Below are 24,490 nucleotides of genomic sequence, written 5' to 3'. Positions count from 1 at the left end.
AAAATTTTTGCCAAGTAATCAAGCTCAAATTATCACTTTGCCTTATCTCCAGTCAATCAGAGGGCAGAGCTTTTCAACTCTGAAAAGTTTCCTTTCTTGCTCAAGCAGGTCATTAGAAGCAATGCAGAGATCATTTGTTTCTATAGTAACTTTCCAGTCAAAGTTAACCTTTTATTCTCCTCTGTTCCATTTTGCAAAGGCTGTTGCAGCCTGGTTCTGTATTGTATTGAGCAGAGACCTGTTTTTTTCAACACCAGGATGGGATCCTCCTTTCCATTTGAAGCAAAGTCCCAGGCTACAATTCAATGCACCATTACTTAAGAATAACATCTATGGAAAGCAGTGGGTCTACTTCTGAGTAAAAAGGGTTGCAAATATATACAGCTGCATCTCTCTGTTGTGAATTGAATTGCACACTCTCAGTTATGTGTTATGGGTTGTATGTTATATGTAGAGCTTCTGGCTTAACACGGCAGACACCTTAAAAGGTGGATTTGATTCATGGTTCTCCTGCAGTGGCTCCCAACCTTTTTCACTTGCATATCCTTGGCAGCCTATTTCCATAAATTGTATCCTTCATATTAGCAAAATATTTGTAATAATACAAGCCCTCATCTCCTCTCTATGAAACCCCAGGCTGCATGTATTCATCACATATTTTCTCTTTTCATCTGTTTGAAGAACAGAAGACTCTGCCTTTGCGCTGTTTTGCACCAGAAGTGTGCTGAGAAATTCTGGGTGATTGATCACTTTCCATATTATGTTTCAGCTTTTTTACGGTGCTGGTTTTCAATCACTGGTTCATACATGAATTGATGACCAAAAACTAGCTACTGGTGAGGCTTTCACAGCCAACTACCTACTTCCCTTCCTGCCTTGTTGGTCCTTGGCATTCTGGAGCACAACCTGCCTTTTTTTTTTTTTTTGCCATTATTCCATTCTTTTTCAAGTACCCCTAAAGGTCCCGTTGAGTGTCCCTGGGAGTACATGAATACCAGGTTGGGAGCCACTCTTTTACTGGTATGTTGTTTACAGTGTACTTACTCTGACAGTGTTTACAAAAAGGTGGTGAAGACCAGAATTTAAAAAGAATAAAAATATATCTTACGATCTTTTACTATGTTTTTAATAAATTAGAGACTGTACAGTTATTAGGTAACAATTAATGGTAGGTTATTTTTCAGGATCTGGCCTTGGGTAGAATGAGACAAAACTATAATCAGACACCCCCCTAAGTTTAACACACACACACACACACACACACACACACACTTATCTGAGAGTCGTAGAAAATGCCATGATTTTTGGCTCAAAACCTGCCCTTGGTGTATCTGTGGGATCGACTTATAGGCAGGTTTCTGCGGTGAGTTAACCCGCTAGGTCAGTATTTCTCAACGTTTGTCCACCACTATACCACTTCACATGGTCTACCTGTTCAAAGGTAGACTAGAAGTAACTGGCAATGACATCATTGCTAGTTACTTCTGGGTTGGAAGGCCAGATGCAATGCAACAAACACTAGTAAGAGGCTCAGGGTGGATGGGAGGTCTTTTTCAAGCACTGAAAAGCATGCTTGGAGCCTCCTTCTGCTATTTGTTGTATGGTGTTGCTGGTTTTGCTGCCAGGTGGAAGGTGGCCAGGGGTCCTGCAAGTACCACAAGTCACCACCTCAAGTACCAGTGGTTGAGAAACACTGCACTAGGTGAAAAGATAGCATGCAAGACATGATTGCCAGAGCACCGTGACAATACCCTACAATTTAAACATTTGCCATACTGAACATAAGCAAATTGGGAGACAGATACTCTTCACTGAGAGAGAACAACCCATAATCCCTCTTCAGACTGAGAAATGCTGCTGGATTTGTTAGGGATACTAGCTTTGCAGCCTGCTGTTCTCATGAAAATAACAAGCCTAATGCTAGATGTGCCCTGGCATAAATCATTGCTTTGGCAACAGTTAAGAAGTAAGAGATGGTGGTCATGGGAAAATGACTATTTTTCAATTTTTACTACTGCTGGTATAAATGCTAAATATGGGGCTGATGTCGTAATGAAAGCATAATTCAATGGAACAGCATTGACTTGCATATATAAAGTCCCCAATTTGATCCTTGGCTCCAGTGGCATAGCTATAGGGGGGCACAAAGCACTAAGTTTTGCAAGGAGCCTCACCGCAGTGTGCAAGCATCCCCTCCACTTCAGAGCCATTCCCAGTGGTGTGAGCAACATGGAAGCATTCATCTCAACTGGCCGTGCACTCCATCCAGCATTCAGCTCCATTTTGCTCCCACCATCCAGAATGGCTCTAAAGGGGAGGGAGAGAGGCCACTTGCATGCCGCAGTGAGGCTCCCTGCAAAACTAGTGCTTTGCACCCCCTCTAGCTATGCCACTGCTTGGCTCAGTCTCCAATTAAAGGAGCTCAGGTAACTGTGCTGGCAAAGATCTCGGCCTGGCGTGTTGTTCTCCATGTCAGCATACTGAACTAAAACAAACTTACAACTCCAAATACCATTGCAAACTATATCTCCTATTAGAAGTCCTTCCTGTTTTTTGTACAGTGTGTGTGCTTTTAAATGAAAAATAGATTCCCCCACTTGGTAATGAGCCAGTTTCCATTCCTGATCTCTTATAATTGTTCCAAAACTTTACCCCAGAGTCATACCACCTGGGATCTGCCTGTGTGTCCGGAGATTGAGGCCAACGCTAAACACCAAATGCTTGCCAGGTGTGATTGTAGGGTGAAAGTAGGGTGTTTGGGGACAGTAAAAAATATATTCCTTTTCTCATGGTATGTCCTGCCTGCTCAATTTTTTGATTGGCTCCTGTGCCATTTTCTTATTCTTCCTGGGAAAAATGATTTCAGCCAATTGGAGCACATTCCACTTGAGATGGTATCATGATGCAATCAGCGTTGGCCACTCAATAACAGCCCTGCGAGCCAATGAGGCCAAATCCAGATCAGAGCAATAAATCCTAAATCACATTGCCCCACTTTGAATGGACAATCATTGTCACCCATTCTCCATCTCACTCCTCAACACTGCTGAGGCAGAGGTGTTTTTCTCCGCTCAGTGGCGTGTTGCCTTTCTACCCTACTACTGAATCCAGTCTTTGAAAAACTTCAGGGAGCTTTGACTTTGAGCCCAGGCATCCCCTAAAAACAGCCTGGTGGTGTTTCTGTGATGGGAGCTGATGGAGAGGTTGGCAGGGAGGCAATGAGTTCAAATAAGAACTCTTGCTGTGCAGGAAGATCTCTGTTCCTTGAGTGGGCATGTTTCTAAGCCCCGAAAATTCTTCTCTGAAGTTCTTCCAAGCTCCTGTTATCTGAAACACTTTTTCCCTGTTTTGGAAGTGGGGCTGTGCTTCTTTTGACTTCTTTCTTCCAGCCTGCAGGATTTTCTATTTAAAAACAGGGAGGTAGAGCAAAGACCATGGAGAATGGAAGAAGAGGCAAGGTTGAGGTGGCTCCAGAAGTGCTGCTTAAGGTAGCCCGTCTCATCTTTCCCTCATGGGTAGGCTGGCCCTGAACCATAAACTCTGCCACTGACCTATGGCATGTCCTCTCCCACATGAATATAAATACCCAAGGATATGTGGTGGACATGCCCTGGCTGCAGCTCTACATCTCATATCTGAGATATGCTAAGAAACAATTGGTTATATTTAGAGCCCAATCCTCTGTGTGTCTAGTCAGAAGTTAGCCCCATTGTAGCCAATGGGGCTTACTCCCACGTAAGCGTGGGTAGGATAATTGCAGCCTTAGTCATGAAAGGCGCTATGTTGGTCCTGCAAGACCTTATCCATAGAGATACTCTTTAGGGAGGGCAAAGAACAGTGTCCTGGTGTTTCAAATCACATGAGATTGATCCTTAAGTTATTAGGAGACATAAAATGTTCACACCACAAATGTCCTTAGAATATTTTGCGTGTTTGCAATTTAATCTGACCTTTGAACCTTGTTGTAAATATCCATCAGACCTCTTCCCTACTCATACCAGAAGCGGCACAGCTTGTTTAATAATTGACCTTGAGATTGAATGTCAGTGAGAAACATGGATACCTTGTTAGTGTAAATCTGTTATGTGATATTTTACAGTAGTGTGTGTTGTAAGGAATAAAGCTGATGACACTGCTCTTTTACGTGATCACACTGGGCTCAAACAGGGTATAAATGTGTTTGGAAAAATGTGTGAGTGGTTTTGGGGAACATAATGAGTTCCAGGATGGTGTAGTGATTCTGGCATTAGATTTAGGCCCCGAAGATCCAGGTTCAAATTCCCGCTCAGCCATGAAGCTTCAACCTACCTCACAGGGTTGTTTTGAGGACAAAAGGAGGGAAGGAACCAGTTATACCACCCTGAACTCCTTAGAGCAGTGGTTCTCACACTTTTAGCACCGGGACCCACTTTTTAGAATGAGAAGTGATATCATACCAAAAGTGACATCATCAGGCAGGAAGAGTTTTAACAATCCTAGGCTGCAATCCCACCCAGGAGTAAGTCCTATTTACTATCATATACACAATAGCCTGTTAGAAGAACAGACCTGTAGCATTTCCCCAAATGCAGTCACAAACCATGGTAGCATCAAGTGTAATATATTAAAAAGAATATATTGAAATGAATGGGGACCCACCTGAAATTGGCTCGTGACCCACCTAGTGGGTCCCGACCCATGGTTTAAGAAACACTGCCTTAAAGGAAGGGTGGTATAAAAATATGAAAAAAATGATATGATCAATGCTTGAATTACATGAACGGGTTCAATTCTCTTATCTTTGTGACATTTTACGTACATGCTGTTTTTAAGGCTATGAGGACCGTGATGTTGCTAAAAACTAGGGGGTGGGATCAGTGGCTTCACTAGGGTTTAGATCACCCAGTATGGGAGGTCAGCATGTCACCCCCATGATGGACCTCCTCCCATGCAGTGGGCAGGGAAACACCCTGGGCGGTGGGCGTGGTGATGCACCATTGCCCCACTCCCACTGGTTTTTTGGCTATATCTTTTGTTAGAATGGGGTGTCCAAACTTTTTCACAGGAGAACCACATCATCTTTTGACACTGTGTCGGGGGCCGGGGGAAAAAAGAATCAATTTACATTTCAAATTTAAATAAATTTACGTAAACAAATATATTAGAGATGGAACTTATATGAATGAATGAAGGTCTTGCAATAGCTCAAGGCCTATAAAAGGCCTTGCACAAAGCAAGGCCAGCCTTTCCTTTGCTGCTGGTACTGCATCACAGATGTGAAACAGCAAGCAGAGGAGGGAGCCCTCGTCCCACAGCTCACACAAGAGGTCAAGCAGTTGGCCGCTAAGCAGAGAACAGTTGCATCAGGCCAGCGCAGGCTGCAGCAAGTTTCCAGAGGGCCAGAGGCTCATTGGAGACTGGGGGCTCCCCGCGGGCTGGATTGGGACTCCTCGAGGGCCGCAAGTGGCCCCAGGGCTAGGGTTTGGGCACCCCCGGAATAGAGATATTTCAATGTGGTTTGTTTCACTGCATTCGCATGAAATTATGCATCAAATTACATATAACATGATAGTATTGTTCAAAAATACCAAGATTTTAAAGATTTTGGCTAGTCATAGTGTCACCCCCTTGTGCCCGTTACCCGGTGCAGCATACACGCCCTGCACCCCCCTAGCAACGCCACTGGGTGGGACTTATGGAATTCATTCATGACCCCCTACCTTTCCGTCCACAGTTTCTGCTCTGGGTATTATACTATTAAGATTAAAGCAGCTTTCAGCCTGGGTCAGTGCTTGAATAGGAGACCCCAGGTACCCAGTGTAAGGGGCTCTGAGTTGGTATAAAAAAAAGAAAAAGAAAAAAGTAGCAGGAAATGAGGTCAGTCTGACCGTTTCAACCTCCTTACTTAGATCAAATCCCCTGCACACAGTTTCAAAATTCATCTCGGCTTTAATACAAACACTGGATGGAGCATATACAGTATACAACAAATTTCAGTTTGATAATAATAATAATTCCCTTTGACAAATAAGAGTCTTGTGTACCATGATTTTTCAAATTAAAAAAAAAATCTACAAACCCCACACAAGTCCACAACAGACATGTACTGGTCAAAAGCACACATTTTTTAAAAAAAAAGCCCATAAGAGCACATTTTCATAGTCGGCAATAATGTCAGATATTATTAATCTTCTATCTTGCTTAGCGGGCATCATATTATATTGTGATGCTTCTTCCTGAGTAGACATTTTTGAACAACTGCCATGCAAAATATTACCGTCAGCCAGGCCAAGAGATGGCTGGTATTCCTCACTGATTGTAGTAGTAATCTTGGCCATAAACGTCATACCCATGGCCTTTGTAGTAGCTATACTCGTCCTCATACGTTCTGAAAGTGTCCCCTCGGGGATACCCATTCTCGCTCTCGTAGTAACCTGTTTGGTACTCGTTGCCATTTTCGTAGCCGGTGGTGGTGGTGGTGGTATCGTACGCCCATGGATCTTCGGTGTTGGTGTCATATTGCCTTTGATCTTGAGGGGTGGTCTCATAGTGCCACGGTTCTTGTGTGGTGGTATCATATTGGTCCTGATACTCTGTTGTGGGGAGAACAGTGGTGACCATGGTGGTTGGAACAGCTGTGCTTGTTGCATTTTCTGCCTCTTCCTCATTACCTTCCTCCTCTTCCTCCTCTCCATTGTCACCATTTCCATTCTCTTCTACAGTACTGTTGGTGCTTGTACCATTGATGCCACTTCCATTCTCGTCCACTTTCTCTTGCTCCTCTGCTTCCTCTTCTTCATTTTCTTCTTCCTCATTTTCATCACTGTCTTCTTCTTCTTCTTTCTTCCCACCTTTTTCTGGAGCTTTGTCCTTTTCACCCTTTTTAGCATCTCCTCCTTTCTCAGGTTTTGCAAGAGGATCTTTTTTCACTGGCACCTGCATTGATACATTAAACATTATGGTGGAGAAAAAAAATCCAGAAAGGAGAAAGGTGGACAAAAGCAATCAGTTCAACATTTTGAATCTAGAGACAAATTCTGAGAACTTTATCTACAAATTGACATACTGTAGCTACATATGAGAGCCAGGGTGGTGTAGTGGTTTGGGAGGTGGATTTAGACCTGGAAGATCCCCCCTCAGCCATGAAGCTTCCTGGGTGACCTTGGGCCAGTCACTTTCTCTCAGCCCCACCTACCTCACAGGGTTGTTGTGAGTACTAAAGGAGGGGAGCAGCTGTGTACACTGCCCTGAGCTCCTTGGAGGAAAGGTGGTATAACAATGTGAAATAAATATGATCCCAAACAACTGTGAATATGAGTAGCGCATGCTCAAAAAGCACTTTAAAGACATTTCCTAATGTAATCCCACCTTTTAATGGAATTTTCTTATGCAATTCCACCTTTCTTGTTCCAAGGCTAGGATCTGGAATACCATCACTCTCCCAACATATAATTATTCAATGTTAGCATGCTAGATGTATAGATTTCAGTTACATTTTTTAAAAATTATATTTTCTGAATGTTTACAGAGCAATAACTTTGAGAAACAGGACACAAGTTCCTGGAATCAAATATTGCACTGTTAAAGATAATAAAAATAACATAATCTTAGGAAGCATTCCAAAGGCGCTCATGAGCCGATGCAAGTCCCTTCCTCAGGAGGAAGCTGGGTCGGCGCTCAAAGAAGTGTTGGCCTGCGGAGGCCAATGCAAGCTTCCACACCAGCTTCCTCCTTGTGAGTTGCGCCCCCCCAGCTGGGCGGGGAGGAGGCGAGAGGGAGGCCTTCCTGGGCAGGGGGAAGGCGGGCAGTGGACGGCCCTGGGGGAGCGGGAGGCGGGGCTGGGATCCCAACCCCCATTCCCAGGGAGAACGGAGCAGCTTCAAGCCACTGCACTCTCCTCTGACTTGTGTCACCTCAAGAAGTGGCACAAGTCTGAGGAGACCCATAGGCGCCAGCGGCCCTTACCAGGAGGTAAGGGGAAATGTTTCCCTTTGCCTCTGACTGAGCCACTTTGGGCCCCCTATCCCGCACTGGATACAGAGCAAGCCTCTTGGTTTGCCTGTTCCAGTGCAGGATAGGATTGTGCCCTTAGATGGATAAAGTATATGAATATATATACAATCAGTCAAAGGCTAAAGTTTTCAGCTCTAAATGGGACAGTCCAAAATCTCCATATAATCATTATAAAAATGTACAGATGCAAAACCAGAATATTTTAACTTGGCTATTTTAAATGGCTTCCACTTAGAAAGCCTTATCTCCACTAAAGGTCAAACAGCATGTGATGTTGAAAATGTTAACCCGGATGGATTTACAGTTCAATCCAATGGGTGTCTATTCAGAAGGAAGCCCCTGTTGATTCAGGGAGACTTACTTCCAAGTGAGCATGTCTAAGATTGAAGTCTTACAGCCCAATTATATCCGAACTGCCTGGGCCGTGATGCAGTGATGCCGAAACAGCCGCCGCTCCTGGAGGTTTCTGCAAGGTAAGGGGACGTTTGTCCCCGTGCACCAGGGAAAGCCCCAGCAGCTGCTATGGGGTTTCTCAGTCCTGCATCAACAAAATCGATGGCACAGGCATGTGCAGCCCCGTCTTGGTGGATTGGTCCCTGGGTAGTGCTATCACTAGGGGTGTGTGGGCTGCACCGGATGACACACACAGGGGGTAAACACCACTACTGCTGGCCAAAAAATTTTAAATCTTGGTATTTTTGAATAATACCATCGTGTTATATAATATCATTCAATGTGTGATTTCATGCAGAATACAATGAAATGAGCCTCGTTGAAATATCTCTATTCTATCTAAAGTTACAGCCAAAAGACCGTTGGGGGCATGGCGATGGTTAAACATCACACCACCTGCCTGGGGCATTACCCTGCCCACTGCATGGAAGAAGATCTATCATGGGGGTGACATGCTGGCCTCCTGCACTGAGTGACAAACTCTAGTGACGCCACTGGCCCTGGGGGATAGGATCTGGTGGCAGCCTGTGCTACCATCCTCCTTCCCTCCTAGTACAGTCCACTGACCCCCATCCCCGTACCACCCTCCTCCTCCCCATTTTGGCCCTTCCCACTCTTCCCCCACTCTCTCGCCATCCCCAAAACGCCTCTGCGCCGCTCAGCAGCCAACTCACCGCCATTGGCTCCCGGTGCCCTCTGACCAACACAAAGGCCCAGCACCTCTCTGCGCTGGCCTCCATGCTGGCATCTGCCTCTCTGCTCAGCTGCCACAAAGTGCTTGCCAGCACTTTCGTGACAGCACTTGCCAGGGCAGCGTGCCAGGGACCGGCGATGTAGCCCTGGTGGATTGGACTATTTGTTTTCTTTGGTCAATAGGTGCTAGGCTAGCAGCTTCTTTCTGAGGGGGATATATAACTTCAGACAACAAGGGGGGGACGACTCACATTCTTACACAAAAGATAACTGGTATGTTAAGGTGAAAGCTAAGCCTTCTCCCTGGCATATAATGTCTCATGTAGAAGGGTTTTGCATGGTGGACTATCTGATTAGGTGAGTTCTCCTTTGCCATCGGAAATCGTACAGCCCAGACATCAGTTTACCATATCAGTGAGAACTAGTCCTACTACTCCCCTCTCCTTTTTAATTTTGAACTAGATCGTTCAACAAGTCCTCCCTCTATATGGGGTGGTTGGAACAATAGCCTGTGCATGGACAGTGGTGGCCTGTACAGCTCTCATTTTACTGCAAATGAAATGGTTGGCAATCTTTAGTCTCGAAAGACTATGGTATTAGCCTACAGTACCCGGTATTCCCAAGCGGTCTCCCATCCAAGTACTAACCAGGCCTGACCTTGCTTAGCTTCCAAGATCAGACAAGATCAGGCATGTGCAGGGTAACAGTTGAAATAAAAGTCCAAAAATCTTACTTGTTTAGGAGGTTTACCGTTGCCGACACCATTCTTATCTCCGTTGCCTTTGCCGGTGGGGGCCTCTGTAGCTGTTTCATTCTCTTTCCCACCTTCATTTTCTCCATTGTTTTCTTCATTTGACTGTCCCTGTAGATATATTAAGCACCAGTCATTTCAAGAATCAAACTTGCATTCTCATCAAAAGGTTACCTTGCTACCTTGAGGCTGCAAGGCCTCCAATCCACACTTTCCTGAGAGTAAGCCCCACTGAACACAACGAGACCTACTTCTGAGAAGACATGCATAGGATGGTGCTGTCAGTCTCTTTACTGCCAGATGCAAGGGAGGGTAGCAGGATGCAAGTCTCTTGTTGTCTTGCGTGCTCCCTGAGGCATCTGGTGCGCCACTGTGAGATGCAGGAAGCTGGACTAGTTGGGCCTTTGGCTTGACCCCGGGGGTGTAGCTGGAGGGGGACAGAGCACTTGGGCTGGCAGTGAGGCGGGCAAGCGGCCCCTCCCTTCGAGGGGTATAAGGCTCCGTTTTGCTCCCCCCGTCGGGAATGGCTCCTAAGGGAGGGGCCGCTTGCCCGCCTCGCTGCCAGCCTGAGTGCTCTGCCCCCCCTCCAGCTACGCCACTGCTTGACCTAGCAGGGCTCTTCTTGTGTTCTTATGTACTGGTCAGGGTTGCTTTTTTCTTAGGAAGGGAGTGTGTGTGTAAGACACACAGGTTGATGGATAGGTGCATTACAGCCCAATCCTATGCATGTCTGCTCAGAAGTAAGTCCCATTAGAGTCAATGGGGCTTACCCCTAGGAAAGTGTGGATAGGATTGGGCTGTCAACAGGGTATGTTCTCAATATCGCACAAAATGGACTAGTTAACACATTTTAACCATCAGTTTTAATAAGGTGATGAAGACTACAAAACTTTTCCAGATCCAAACCACGTTTGTAAAGTGGAGCGATTAATCCACCCGTTAGACATTATAAGAACGGAATGTAAGCCTTGTGTTTGCTCTAGAATAGATTATGAATCCCCAACTAGAAAGTAATTTCATAAGTGCTTCGGAAAACTTGCAAAGAGTGTTTAAAATTAAACTGAGGCTTCACTGAATGGAGGAGGGACTGTAATTCAGTGATAAAGCATCTGATTTTTTGGCAAGGACCTGGGTCAGTGGAGTAGCTAGAGGGGGTGCAAAGCACTAGGATTTGCAGATAGCCTCACCGCAGTGTGCAAGGGGCCCCTCCCCTTCAGAGCATACACCTCCGTCTTGCTCCCACCATCCGGAATGGCTCCGAAGGGGAGGGTGAAGGGCCACTTGTACGCTGCGGGGAGGGTCCCTGCAAACTAAGTGCTTTGCACCCCCTCTAGCTATGCCACTGACCTGGGTTTCTAGACCAGGACTTCTGCTGAATGTGTAGGGCCTGTTTTAACTGGCAAGAACTTTATACATCAGATTATGGATGCAAGCATATTTGGTTTCTTAAGTTGCATCCTGGGTTGTTGTTCCCAAGTTACTATATTCAAATTATCTGCAGTAAGAGATGTGAGAATAGGCCATTTTCTGCAGCAGCTGTAATTTCAATTCACTACCTGATTGTTGAATGGGGAAAAAGTATCTGAAGTCTTAGATCGCTCTTGATCTCAAATATTTGCACTGGCACAGCTGGCCAGGACACTGGCATTATAACGTTACTACAGCCTTGGCATAATGTCACCTTTGGCAACCCTGTCCTGACATTGCTGTTGGTCAGACTTTGCAGAGCAATTATGTGCTGGTGCAACAGTTCTTAGGCTCAGGTTGTCAAAACACTTAAAATAAGATGTAATATAATACCAGTAAAAACCAAGTTATTTTCCTCTCTGTTGAGAGGGCCTGCAAAATTGCATGGTGCGGTTGGCTCTTTGGATAGCAATGAGAGGGCATCGTGTTCTCTGTAAAACAGCAATTATAGTGATTCATTTTAAACGTTGTTGAGGTCCTGCCTTTGTCAAGCCTGGGCATCGCCAGCTGTGTCTTTCAATCTGAGAAAGGCAAAGAAAATATTTCTTTACCCGTCATGTAATTAACCTGTGGAACTCCTTGCCACAGGATGTGGTGATGGCACCTGGTCTAAATGCCTTCAAAGGGGGATTAGACAGATTTATGAAGGCTACCTCAGAAGGCCAGATACAAGGGAGTAAAACAGAATGCAAGTCTTCTGCTGTCTTGTGTACTCCTTGAGGCAACTGGTGGGTCACTATGAGATGCAGGAAGCTAGACCAGATGGGCCTTTGGCCTAATCCAGTGAGGCTCTTCTTATGTTCTTAGTAGTGCTCTTTGAATGTTCAAAGTGACATCTCGATTTTGAACACACAATACTTGTGACATTTCACTTCATACAGGAGCCTGAAGGAACCAGTCTTAATATATATTCAATAATATATAAAATATATATAGTAGATAATATATACTCCATTTATATTCAACAGTGGCAACTAGGCAAAGGTCAGCCTCACATTGCACCATCAAGTTTCACCTTTCTGTTCCTCTTTTCTTTTCTGTTGCCCATGAATGGAGTTGTCCTTTTTTTAGCATTGAAAAATACATGGGGGGCCATGTTGGGAAGACCCTTGTCTGATGAGCTCCACCCACAAGTGATATGGGATCTGAATGAGTACATTCCACTCCCCTGCCCAGTTCAATTTTATTAATTGCAGGAGGGGAGGCCAATTCTGATGAGTGGCTCCCCCCCCCAATTCCTAGAGCTGCAAGGCATGCTGGGAGGGGGAGCAAGGTTTGCTCATTCACATCATGTGCGGTTAAGCCAGTTGGACAAGTCTTGTTCACCCTGGTTCGATTTAGCAAAGGAATCATGCTTTAGCATGGTTTTCTATATACCACAGGTGGGGCATAAAAGAATGGTCATCTGTTCACTACATCACCATGCAGGCACAAGTACTATGTAGGCACTAAACCGAGAAAGAAAGAATGAAAAGATCAGAGACAGGAAAACAGTTTCTCCTATGAGAAATGAAGAACTTCACAAGGCTAGACTGCTGGCCATGCTGGGTGTAGATCATTCTCTCAAAAGCCTTACTCTGCTGTCGTTTTAAGGTTGCCAAGAACTAAGTTTGAACTGCACATTCAAGACTTTGGATTCAATGTCTCTGGATCTTCTCCAGGAGAAAGAATAAAATCTCAGGGTGAGGACAGAATCAAAAGGTCTTGGCTATTCACTGTACTCAGCACCAGTGCCAGATTGCTGGGGGCCTTGCACTGGGCCCCGAAAGTGCCCTCCTCCTTACCAGCCCTCTAATAGTATATTGGGCCAGTATACCAGCCCTCTAATAGTATATTGGGCCAGTAGCATAACTACAGAGGGCTGGCACGGTAACTATTGAGGGTGCCATGTAACTATCCCTATCACCGCTGTCGGAGCCATTCAGGGCTCCAAAATACATGACCAATCACCCCAAATCCCCCCCCCAATAAACATTTCCCAAAGTTGAACCCATAGGACTTAGCGAAAGAGATAAATGTGACTACAGCAGCCAGTTCTAATGCATCTACTTAGGTTCCACGGAATAATATAACTGCCCAGAAAGTACAATAGAACATAGTGGCACCCTTGTAACTTATAACACTCAAATCAGGCCAAAAATTCATTTTTATAAATACTCTCTAGCGTCTAAGCACATATTGACCCAACAGACCATAATGGTACTTAAGAAGCTCTTGCAGACTGTTCAGACAAAATATGTGTTCCCCAAATAGCATGTATACCAAGATACATATTTACTCAGGAGATTATATCGGCACTCGGGGAGCCAACACAATCCTGAGTTAAATACAAATAGAGAGAAGATGCACAACATCCAACACTGCAAACACACCTCAGGGCACAGACCTCTGCCAGGGCCTCGCTGTCTGTGGACACAACGCCCCTTCTTGTGATGATGGGCTCCCTTTCTGACTGAAGTGGGTCTTGTCGTGGAAGGGTCTGTGGGCATGATCCAAAAAAACGGAGGCATCTCCAAAGCCCCTTGACATTTAGGAGACTCACAGCCCAGTCCTAACTACCCTTCCCCCCGCCAATGTAGCCAAAGGAGCATGCACTATATCTTGTGGGGTGGGGGGCAGTCCAGTGACCTCCTTGAGGTAAGGGAACTTTCATTCCTTTACCCTGGGGCAAGCCTCTGCTGCCCACATGGGTCTCCTCAGATCTGTACCAGCTGCTGGTGCAAGTCTGGATAAGAGAGAGGGAAAGAGAATGGGAATAGGGTTAGGATCCCTACATGCCGGTGCCACTGGGATCCAACCCTATTCTGCCTCCCGCCTGGTTCCCTCCCCACCCAGAAACTCACCCATTCCTCACCCCTCCCTGCACTGCTCCATCCACCCTCCATCCCCATTGCTGGTTGACCTTTGCTACCAGAGATAGCTAGCAGTGGGCCTCCAGCACTGCCACCATTTGCAGTGGTGACCCCAAAATGGCTGCCGGTCACACATGCAGTGCACCACTGCAAGGTCATTTACAACAGTGGAACTGTGTTCTGCTGTTGTAAATGGCAGTGCAGCCCTACATTGGACAGGGCTATCAAGTGCATAAGTCCTACTGATTACTGTGGAGCTGAGGACTAGTTTACAGTCAGTTTTCCCTGGATTCTATCAGGTTGCAGGGGAAGAGACTGCACATTAGGGGGAAAAAAGCACATCAGGAAGATGGCTGGGCCAGGCCTTTCTCCTTGACATCCTAGTTTCCTTCATGTAAAGACTTAAAAAAAAAAAAAAAGCAACAGCAGGAGGAGATTTTAGCCATGTCTCCAGCAACTCCCCTCTAAGTCGTACCACTAGATTCAACTAATTATATAAATTGGCATTTACGCATGTCTAATTTTCTTGGGACTGAGGCCAGTTTCATTTAGGGAGCTGAATCCTATAGTTAACGTTAGGTGAGCTAGAACGTCGACAAAATGCCTACTGTGAGATGTGGCAGATTTCCTGGTTAAGTTGAGGAAAAGTCAACAAAACCGGTAGAAAATCTAAATGCATCATGAGTCAGAGGACTAGGCTACTGATGTCAATACCCCCCTATCGAGATGGAGGTAGTTCTGCTAAAGGAAAATTGAGGGCCTGAACCTCTCCAACTTTCCAACACTGATGCAGCCATACTAACAAGGTGTCAGCTGCATCCTGCAGTTCGGGTAACAGTCACAGAGGGGTTCTCAAGGGAAGGGAAAGTTTGTTCCCTTATCTTGGGGCTGCACTGTGGCTGCATCGGCACTGGAAAGTTGGATAGGACTGGGCCCTAAGTATTCATCAATGTGCACAGCTTTTATTTGTGGAGATATAAAGAAAAGAGTATAATAGGCAATATTCTATCCCAGAATCATGTCCCTCTAGAACAGTGTTTCTTGAACTGTGGGTTGGGACCCACTAGGTGGGTCGCGAGCCAATTTTAGGTGGGTCCCCATACATTTCAGTATTTTATTTTTAATATATTAGACTTGATGCTCCCATGGGATGTGACCGCATTTGGGGAAATGTTACAGACCTGTACTTTTAACAAGCTGCTGTGTATATTCTTTTAACAATGACAGTCAATGGGATTTACTCCTGGGTAAGTATAGGTAGGATTGCAGCCTAGGACCGTTAAAAATTTCCCTGCTTGATGATGTCACTTCTGGTGGGTCCTGACAGATTCTCATTCCAAAAACTGGGTCCCAGTGCTAAATTTGTGAGAACCACTGTTTTATCCAGTTGCTCAAGAATATCTTCCCATATTCTGACCAATGAGTGCAAAAGCGCTAGAATAAGGGCGCAATCCTAAGGCGTCCTTGGGCTGGCACAAGTCCCTCTTCCACTTAATAGCCTTTGCTGGACTTCTTCTCTGTTGATTTGTCTGGGCATCTTTTATAGCCATGTAAGCTAGTGGCCACCACGAGGACTTGTGGCAATGAACAACTGGTCAATGAAATATTATTGGTGCTTCGCTTCAGGACCACAGCAGTTATAATATTTGTACAGACTGACAAAAGTCCTATCTGTTTCTAAACCTGTGGATCCCAAAAGCCTTTGCTGCATCTTCAACGGTTACTTCTTGTTTAGATGACTTGCTGCTTCAAAAATACTGCAGCAAACCAAAATGGAAACTTGTGGGTAGTTAGTAACGCTCACCATGGACACTCGCAGAGCACAGTCTCTGAAAACAATCCTGGTCCTTTTTTTTTAATGCTCCTTGTCTTATTTTGACCAGAGCCAAACAAGTCCCTTACCCCTTCTTCTTCTTCCTCCTCTTCCTCTGAACTATCACCACCATAGCCTTCTTCGGATGAGTCACTGTTAAACTAAAAAGAGAGATGATTTTGTGGCATTTCCCGTATTTCTGTCACAAAATAACACTAGATGTTTATACACGTAGAAGCAATCAGCTTCTCGTCTGAAAAACACGTATGGCATTCCCATTGAAATCAAGGTAAGATATATACAAAGCCCTGTCATTAGCTCTTCCCTTAATATACTTTGGAGAAATGAAGTATATAAATAAACAGAAAAACTCAGAAGATGCTTTGGACCCCAAGAACCCGGTCCTATCCCCCACCATGCTGTAGCTTGCAGCTACTCCACGGAGATGCACACTGCATGCTATAGTGGGGCGAGGCAGCTGGTGGCCCAGTGTGAGATACAGGAAGCTGGACTGTGTGTGTGTTTGCGTGTGGTTGGTCTGTGGAACTCCTTGCCACAGAATGTGGTGACGGCATCTGGCCTGGATGCCTTTAAAAGGGGATTGGACAAGTTTCTGGAGGAAAAATCCATTACCGGGTACAAGCCATGATGTGTATGCGCAACCTCCTGATTTTAGAAATGGGCTATGTCAGAAGGCCAGATGCAAGGGAGGGCACCAGGATGAGGTCTCTTGTTATCTGGTGTGCTCCCTGGGGTGGGCTGCTGTGAGATACAGGAAGCTGGACTAGATGGGCCTACGGCCTGATCCAGTGGGGCTGTTCTTATGTTCTTATGTTCTTATGACTAGAAGGGCCTTTGGCCTGATCCAGCAGGGCTCTGCTTATGTTCTTATGGAGTGTTGATCAGGAGGCCTATGAGAGGTAAGGAAAAATCTCACAGATCTACACACATTCTGGTGTCCTAAAAGTTAGACATATTCTTGGGTATATTGGCAATGCTGAATCCAAAAATGGCATTGCCCAAATGGCTCTAGTTTTGAGGGTACAGCATAGCCACCTTATATGCTGATTCAAGCAGCTTCCTCCTGAGTGAGCCATGGCATCGACCTCCTCATGAAGAAGCTGCTTGAATCAGCATATAAGGTGGCTATGCCGTGCTTCCAAAACTAGAGCCGATTGGGCAAAAACAATGCCATTTTTGGATTCAGCGCCCCCAAAGTAACCTAAGTTCGTGCAAACATCCATGGCAACTGGAAAAAAGTTTTTTTGTGTTTTTTTTTGTAGTCCTGTGTATTCATTCATAGAGAGAGGCAGTGTGGCTGAGTGTGGCTGAGAGGCTGAGTGTGGCTGAGAGGCTTAGTGTGGCTGAGAGGCTGAGTAAAAGATGAGACAGACCAATTTCAACCTCCTACTCCCATTTCCAGGATCCAACTTCAGTTAAAAGTTCTCACTGGCTTGTAATGTGGTCCCCAGCCACTCTCCATCCATAGTTTATGTAGGGTGAGACCTGCTTAGCTTCAGCAGTAGAACTGCAACTACTTCAACCTTTATCTAGCACCTTTATCTAGCACCATGGACTATGGATTGCTTTCAGCTCACCTAGCAATGTCCACCTTGGCAATCCAATCCATAGGTCCCCTTCACCAAAGTCAATGCTCTCTGTTATCGCAGTATAAAACAAGAATGCTGTAGTAGTTGTACTGCAAGCTAGGCCATTCCAAGGATTTGGATGGAACCGTGCATATATTCAGTGGCATAGGTATTGGGGGGTGCAAAGCACTACGTTTTGCAGGGAATCTCACTGCGGCATGCAAGTAGCCCCTCTCCCTCCCCTTTGGAGCCATTCTGGGTGGAGGGAGCAAAGTGGAGGCATATGCCTGGCTCTGAAGGGGAGGGGGCTGTTTGCAGGGCGCAGTGAGGCTCCCTGCAAAACTTAGTGCTTTGCACCCCTCCTAGCCAAGACCCCTGCCACCCAGCAGCAAGACTATAATATGCATACACCTCTGTTTTGTTCCCACCGCCTGGAATGGCTCCGAAGGGGAGGGGCCACTTAAGAACATAAGTACAGCCCCACTGGATCAGGCCAAGGGCCCATCTAGTCCAGCTTCCTGTATCTCACAGCAGCCCACCAAATGCCCCAGGGAGCACACCAGATAACAAGAGACCTGCATCCTGGTGCCCTCCCTTGCATTGGCATTCTGACATAGCCCATTTCTAAAATCAGGAGGTTGCGCATACACATCATGGCTTGTACCCAGTAATGGATTTTTCCTCCAGAAACTTGTCCAATCCCCTTTTAAAGGCATCCAGGCCAGACGCCATCACCACATCCTGTGGCAAGGAGTTCCACAGACCAACCACACGCTGAGTAAAGTAATATTTTCTTTTGTCTATGCTAACCCTCCCAACACTCAATTTTAGTAGATGTCCCCTGGTTCTGGTGTTATGTGAGAGTGTAAAGATCATCTCTCTATCCACTCTGTCCATCCCCTGCATAATTTTGTATGTCTCAATCATGTCTCTCCCTCAGGCGTCTCTTTTCTAGGCTGAAGAGGCACAAACGCAGTAGCCTTTCCTCATAAGGAAGGTGCCCCTGCCCGGTTATCATCTTAGTCACATATTGTGACTTACATACTTGTTTACATACTGTGCATGCATACTTGCATACTGTGGTAAGGCTATCCCCTCTAGCTACGCCACTGGATATATTTAACTGTCAGATGACCATCCAGTCACCAAACATCTATTGGCATTTGTACCATCTTCCTCTTGTCCTTACTGCTAGATCAACATAAGCTGGAGTTAGGCAAAAGTGACCTGAACTGCATTCCTCGATGATGCCGTGAACTCATGAATCGGCACAAAAATATCTCTGTACCTGGTGAATGTGCCAAACCACTGTTGTGCCAAGGCACCATTCCCAGAAGTAGGACTATTTTTAGTTTCTTCTGTGAGCCATCTTTGAAAACATGTAATTAGCAGCCCCTGGATCGCAGTCTCAGACAAAAGAAGAGCGTGACTCACCCATAAGAAATTGTTGCGTGTATAAAAAGTGTATATACTAATCTACATGCTAGCTTTCTTTATCCTGAAGTGGAGAGGGGATATTGTAAGAAGGAAAATGGTGGTTTCCAGTGTCAATCTCCTGCCCTACTCTTTCATCACTAGGCCCATGGTATATGCGGTCAGTCACTAAGCGGATGGTTGTTAAGTGATGCATGCCTGTATTCTTACTCACTGGAATGAAAAGTACCTCTAGTCCAGATTCTGTACACATTTATGTATTACAACCCAATAAGCATAGGAGGTTAGCATTGCCTGTTGCAGTGATTTTTTTTGCTTTTTGTCCTCTCTTAGTTTGACGTTTTGTTGCCATGTTTGCTACTTTGTTGTTTTAATTTTGCATTTCAATGCCTGTGTTGCTATAATTTTGTGTTTTTTTTTAGTTTGTTGTAAGCTGCCTTGAGTGCTTTCCTATTGGGAGAGGAAAAGTGGTGGAGAAATACAATACTTAAAATAATAATTTTATTATTATTTAAATAATTAAATATAAATAATTTTATTATTATTTTAAGTATAATATAAGTATAATATAAGTATAATTTATATTATTATTTTAATAATAAAATAAAAATCACCATTTTGAAAGATCTGGGTTTGTGTTCATTGAAAGATTTCAGAAGGGAGTGTACTTACCTGATGTCTTTTCATAGGTGGGTAGAAGTAGGGATATCTATAAAGATAATACTTAAATCTGTTCTTGGATACCTATCAGAAAAGAAAAAGGGAGCATTTTCAATTGCTGAATTAAAAAAAAATCAGTGTATCCTTTAATTTTGAAATAGCAATCAGTGACAATTACAACATACTGCATTTTCTTCAGAATCCTCTGATTTAAACCTTCTTCTGAAGTTTTTTACCTACAAGGGAAAAGAAAAAGTTACTGATTACATTAAATGTGGGCTGTTTTCTTCTGCAATTGTTTAGCTGGGTTTGGGTGCAGACTCAATGGTTGACAGTGAGAGCCCAATCCTATGCATGTCTGCTCAGAAGTAAGTCCCATTATAGTCAAATGGGCTTACTCCCAGGAAAGTGTGGATAGGATTGTAACCTGAGATGTCCATCCTTTCTGGATAGTAAATGATTGCTGAGTCCCTACCCCCATGACGTGTGCTTATCGTGTTGTCTTATCATTGTGTACCTTTGCTTTTGAAAAACGCAAGACACGATAGGTTTTATTTATTTATTTATTTATTAAAGGAAGGAACAGCTATTTTTCAGGTTTTGCTTTTCTCAGCAGACATTTATTTGCTGTAATGCTTATGTTTTGTCAGTAGGTGCCGCTAAAGTACTGCTTGCTTCTGCATTAGCTTCAGCTCCCTAAGACATCAAACATCACTAGCCATATAGTGACAGAACACAGCACTGGCTCTCCTACAGCAAAGAAATGTTTGGTTTAATGCTTTGTTTTCAGGAGCTTCTGAAAGCTTGAACAGCGTGAACCATCTCTTATAAAACTTGTCAGAATCCCCATGGCCCCTGCTGTCATTCAATTGACAACCGAGTTTAGGCATAATGACCAACTCCCGTATCTTTACCCACAGTGGGTGGGAAGGGCTTCTCAAGTCCCGTAAAAACGGAGTGTATGATTCAGACGGGTGTTTCTTAAACTGTGGGTCAGGACCTACTATGTGCAACTTTGCACTGGCATGGGGGAATTGAGGAAGCCTTGGGCTGCCCATTTATTAGGTGATATGTGGAGGGATCCTGACAAAAGCTATGATGGTAATAATAACATACAACTTAGCAAACTACAGTAGGTTCTATATTCCTTCATAGGAGTTTACTTCAAATGTATTACTCTGCATTTTATATGTAGGGCAGCCCAATCCTATCCCCCACTGGGCCATAACAAGCAGTGCCTCTGTCTGAGTGTATGCTGCATTCTATGGTGGAGGGGACCAGATGACCCAGTAAAAGTAAAAGGATTTTTTTTTACTTACCTTGCCCCATTGGCCACCTGGCCTATGCCAGCTTTTCAGTTGGCATAAGTCTGAGGAGAGATGTGGGAGCATGTCAAACTGGGAAAAGAGGATCTTGTAGGATCTTGGTGTGCACTACTGCTGCTGAGATCTTTCCCCTCATGTCCTCAAACTACCCTGTACCCAGATCACTCCCTGCCCCAATCCTTCTCCTGACCACCTCCAAGGTGCTGACCTACCCACTCTGGCAGAGTATCCGGGAGCTGCTGTTGCACATATGGGATCTCCAGCTGTTTGCTCTGATGACCCCAGAATGCCCAACAACAGCAGCATGGCTTTTGCACCACTAGACTGGGACTTGTGACAGAAGATTGCAGGATCTGCCATCATAAGCCCCAGATGGGATTGAGACATAAGAGAAATGCAATAAAGTGGGCCGATCACAGTATAAACTCATTCAAAGTGCATGATGCATATGATTACGGTCTAAGCAAGAGGCACAATGCTGGGTCAGAGCAGCATATGCTTTGTATGCATGGTCAATCCCCAGCCTGTCAAACTACATGTGGTAGGACTGGAAAGCTCCTTGTCCGTGATCTTTGGAGAGCTGCTTCAGTGGAGACAGCATTGGGCTTGACAATGAATTAGTCCAAGGCAGCTTCATAATTTCAATCATAATGTATCACCTAATCCAAACTAGATGTTGCACAATGGATGCAGAAACACAAAAGCCCTGACCACAGGCTTATAATCTAAATGGGTCCATCTAAATGGGTCCAATCTAAATGGGTCCATTGCAAGGCACTTGCAATGCCCAATGATCTTGGCATTCAAGATAACTCTGAGGAGCAGTGAGTAACTCTTGTGAAATCCCAGGGGATTTCCTGTTTCCAATTTCCCAGACTGGGTGCAGCAAAAAGCGGTCACAGATGCTATGTGACAGCCTCTTGCTATTTTCTGAAGGATAAAGAGGGTGACCGGGGTATGTCTCTTTTTCTCTGCCTGCCTTTCATGGTTGGAGGCAGCGGTATGGACCACAACCGCATCCCTCAGCCCATGATCATATCCCTCAGGTGGGACCCACTGACCACGTTCATTTAGCCACTGACCAGTTTTGCTTGCATCTGCTTTTATGACTGTGGCCTGAGCAAGGGATGAAGTGCTGCCAATACACAATGTTTTCTTTTAGAATTTCCACAAGCAAGTAGTGCCAGAAAATCCACATATTGGAGGCAGAACTCAGAAGGGAAGGCTCTGTAGCCTTCTGAAGCATCTGCTTGGCCTTTTAACTTTGCAAGATCACCCATAAAATAATGCCATTTCTTGTCTTGAATAGTCACCACCCCTTGTGTCCACATGGACCATCACTAACACATACGGGGTAAGTAAGACCCATTTTAGTAATGCTTTGCATGTCTTGATACGCATGTTATTGACTTATTAACTGAGTGAGGCTGTAATCCTAACCACACTTTTCTGAGAGTAAGCCCCATTGAACAAAATAAAACTTACTTCTGAGTAGACCTGGTTAGGATTGTGCCCTAAGAGGCACTTTTTCAAATGGATGCTTCTCTTTTATTTAGCAGGGGACGAGTAACAGGCCCTCCTCACCCCAGCAGTGTCTTTTCTAGTGGCGGTCTGCTGGTGTTCTTTAGCATCTTTTAAGATCGTGAGCCCTTTTGCAACAGGGAGCCATTAGTTATTTGATTTTTCTCTGTAAACTGCTTTGTGAACTTTGTTGAAAAGTGGTATATAAATACTGTTGATGATGATGATGATGATGATGATGATGATGATTCAGGCTTTGATGCTTCGATATATGTTTTGGTTATGCATTTATTTAGTTACATGAATATGTACTTCCATCATGTATTTATTTATTTAGTACTTCCATCATGGAGCTCCAAGCAACATACATGAGATTGGTACATGAACTTTCATCCATGCACTGACCTGCTCAGTACCAACCAGTTTGCTGTGTTATGTACCCTCAGGCAGTACCTTGGGATGAAGAATGAATCACCCATCGATTTTATGATATAGACTCTTCCTTCTGCATAAGTATACTGCACTGGAACCCCATGATCAGATCTTTTAACTTGTTGCTTTTCTAGCTTTAGTCGTCTCCATATTAAATCCAGATTTCACAAAAAATAGTAATAGAGGAACTACCAAGGACTCAGGGCCCAATCCTATCCTGCACCGGTGCAGCCGTGCCAATGGGGCGTGCGCTGACATCCTTTGATGGGGAGGCAGCCACAGAGGCCTCCTCAAGGTATGGGAAATTTTGTTCCTTTACTCTGGGGCTGCACTGGGGCTGGAAAGTTTGATAGGCTTGAGCCCTCATTCATCTGCTTTTCACAGTCCTTGCGTAATGAGCCAAGTGGGAAACTGCCAATTGCCACTGGCAGGATTTGAGTTCCAGATGCTCATGAGTTACCCACGTGTCAACCTTCCGCTCTGCTTTGCTAGCGCAAGTCCAAGAAGATAAAGGGGGTGGGGAGGTTGCAGGAAAGGGGGATAGGATCCGGCATGTACCATCACTGCTGGATTCACAGCCTCCCCATCCCCTGTTCTTCCCTCTCTCTGCCCAGTTTCACCCTCTCCCCCACTCCACCCTCACCGACCTCACCTTCCCTGCCATCTTTTGTGCTTCAGTGGGCCTCTGCAGGTCTGGCAACAGCCAGTAGCGTGCTACTTAGTGCACTACCAGAATATGCCTTAAGACTATTTTTCAGGAACAAGTGCTGGCAGAATGCTCATTCCACCAGTGCTCACAGCCCATAGGACTGGGCTATTAGTGGATTTTTAAAAAATGAGTACAGATACAAATGTCATGTATACTCACAGAGAAGGCACAAGCGATTCCCAGAAGGCAAACAATAAGCAAGACTGGCCTCATTGTTCAGATTTCTGGAAAAAAGAAAAATATACACTTGAAAATAATCTACAGTAGTAGTTCCCAAACTTTTTTCACTTGCGTACCCCTTGGCAGCCCATTTCCATAAATTGTACCCCTCATATTAGCAAAGTGTGTATAATTAATAATATAAACGCTCATCTCCTATATATGAAAACCCATACCTCATGTAATCATCACAGTATTTTCTTTTTTTACTTGTTTGAAGAACTGAAGACTACACCTTTTCACTGTTTGCACCTGAAGTGTCCTGAGAAATTCTTGGTGATCCATCACTTTCCAAGTTATGTTTCAGCTTTTTTTCTCAGCTGGTTTTCAATCACTGATTCATATACGAATTGATGACCAAAAACTAGCTGTTGGTTGGGTTTCCGCATCTAGCTAGCTTCTTCTTTCCTGCCTTGCTGGCCCTGCAAGGCATTCTGGGGCACTACCTGCCTTTTTCTGCAATTCTTTTTCAAGTACCCCTGAAGGTTCTGTCGACGACCCCTGGGGGTACATATACCCCAGGTTGGGAACCACAGATCTACAGCATACAATCAAGTCGATGCCAAAAGTCACTCATAGA

General features: G+C 44.8%; 1 protein-coding gene across 1 annotated transcript; it reads right to left on the bottom strand.

Moving 5' to 3' along the window:
• Positions 1-6,288: 6,288 nt before the first annotated feature.
• Positions 6,289-23,904, bottom strand: IBSP (integrin binding sialoprotein). The gene is made up of 6 exons (XM_066632854.1): positions 23,851-23,904; positions 19,890-19,940; positions 19,717-19,788; positions 16,111-16,182; positions 9,872-10,000; positions 6,289-6,915 (listed from the first exon to the last, which is right to left on the bottom strand). The coding sequence occupies exons 1-6, from the start codon at positions 23,902-23,904 to the stop codon at positions 6,289-6,291; spliced, it is 1,005 nt and encodes a 334-aa protein (XP_066488951.1).
• Positions 23,905-24,490: the final 586 nt, after the last annotated feature.

The sequence above is a fragment of the Tiliqua scincoides genome, chromosome 6 (assembly GCF_035046505.1).
Source record: "Tiliqua scincoides isolate rTilSci1 chromosome 6, rTilSci1.hap2, whole genome shotgun sequence".
Lineage (NCBI taxonomy): Eukaryota > Metazoa > Chordata > Lepidosauria > Squamata > Scincidae > Tiliqua > Tiliqua scincoides.
This window is presented reverse-complemented; position numbering and strand designations above follow the sequence as displayed.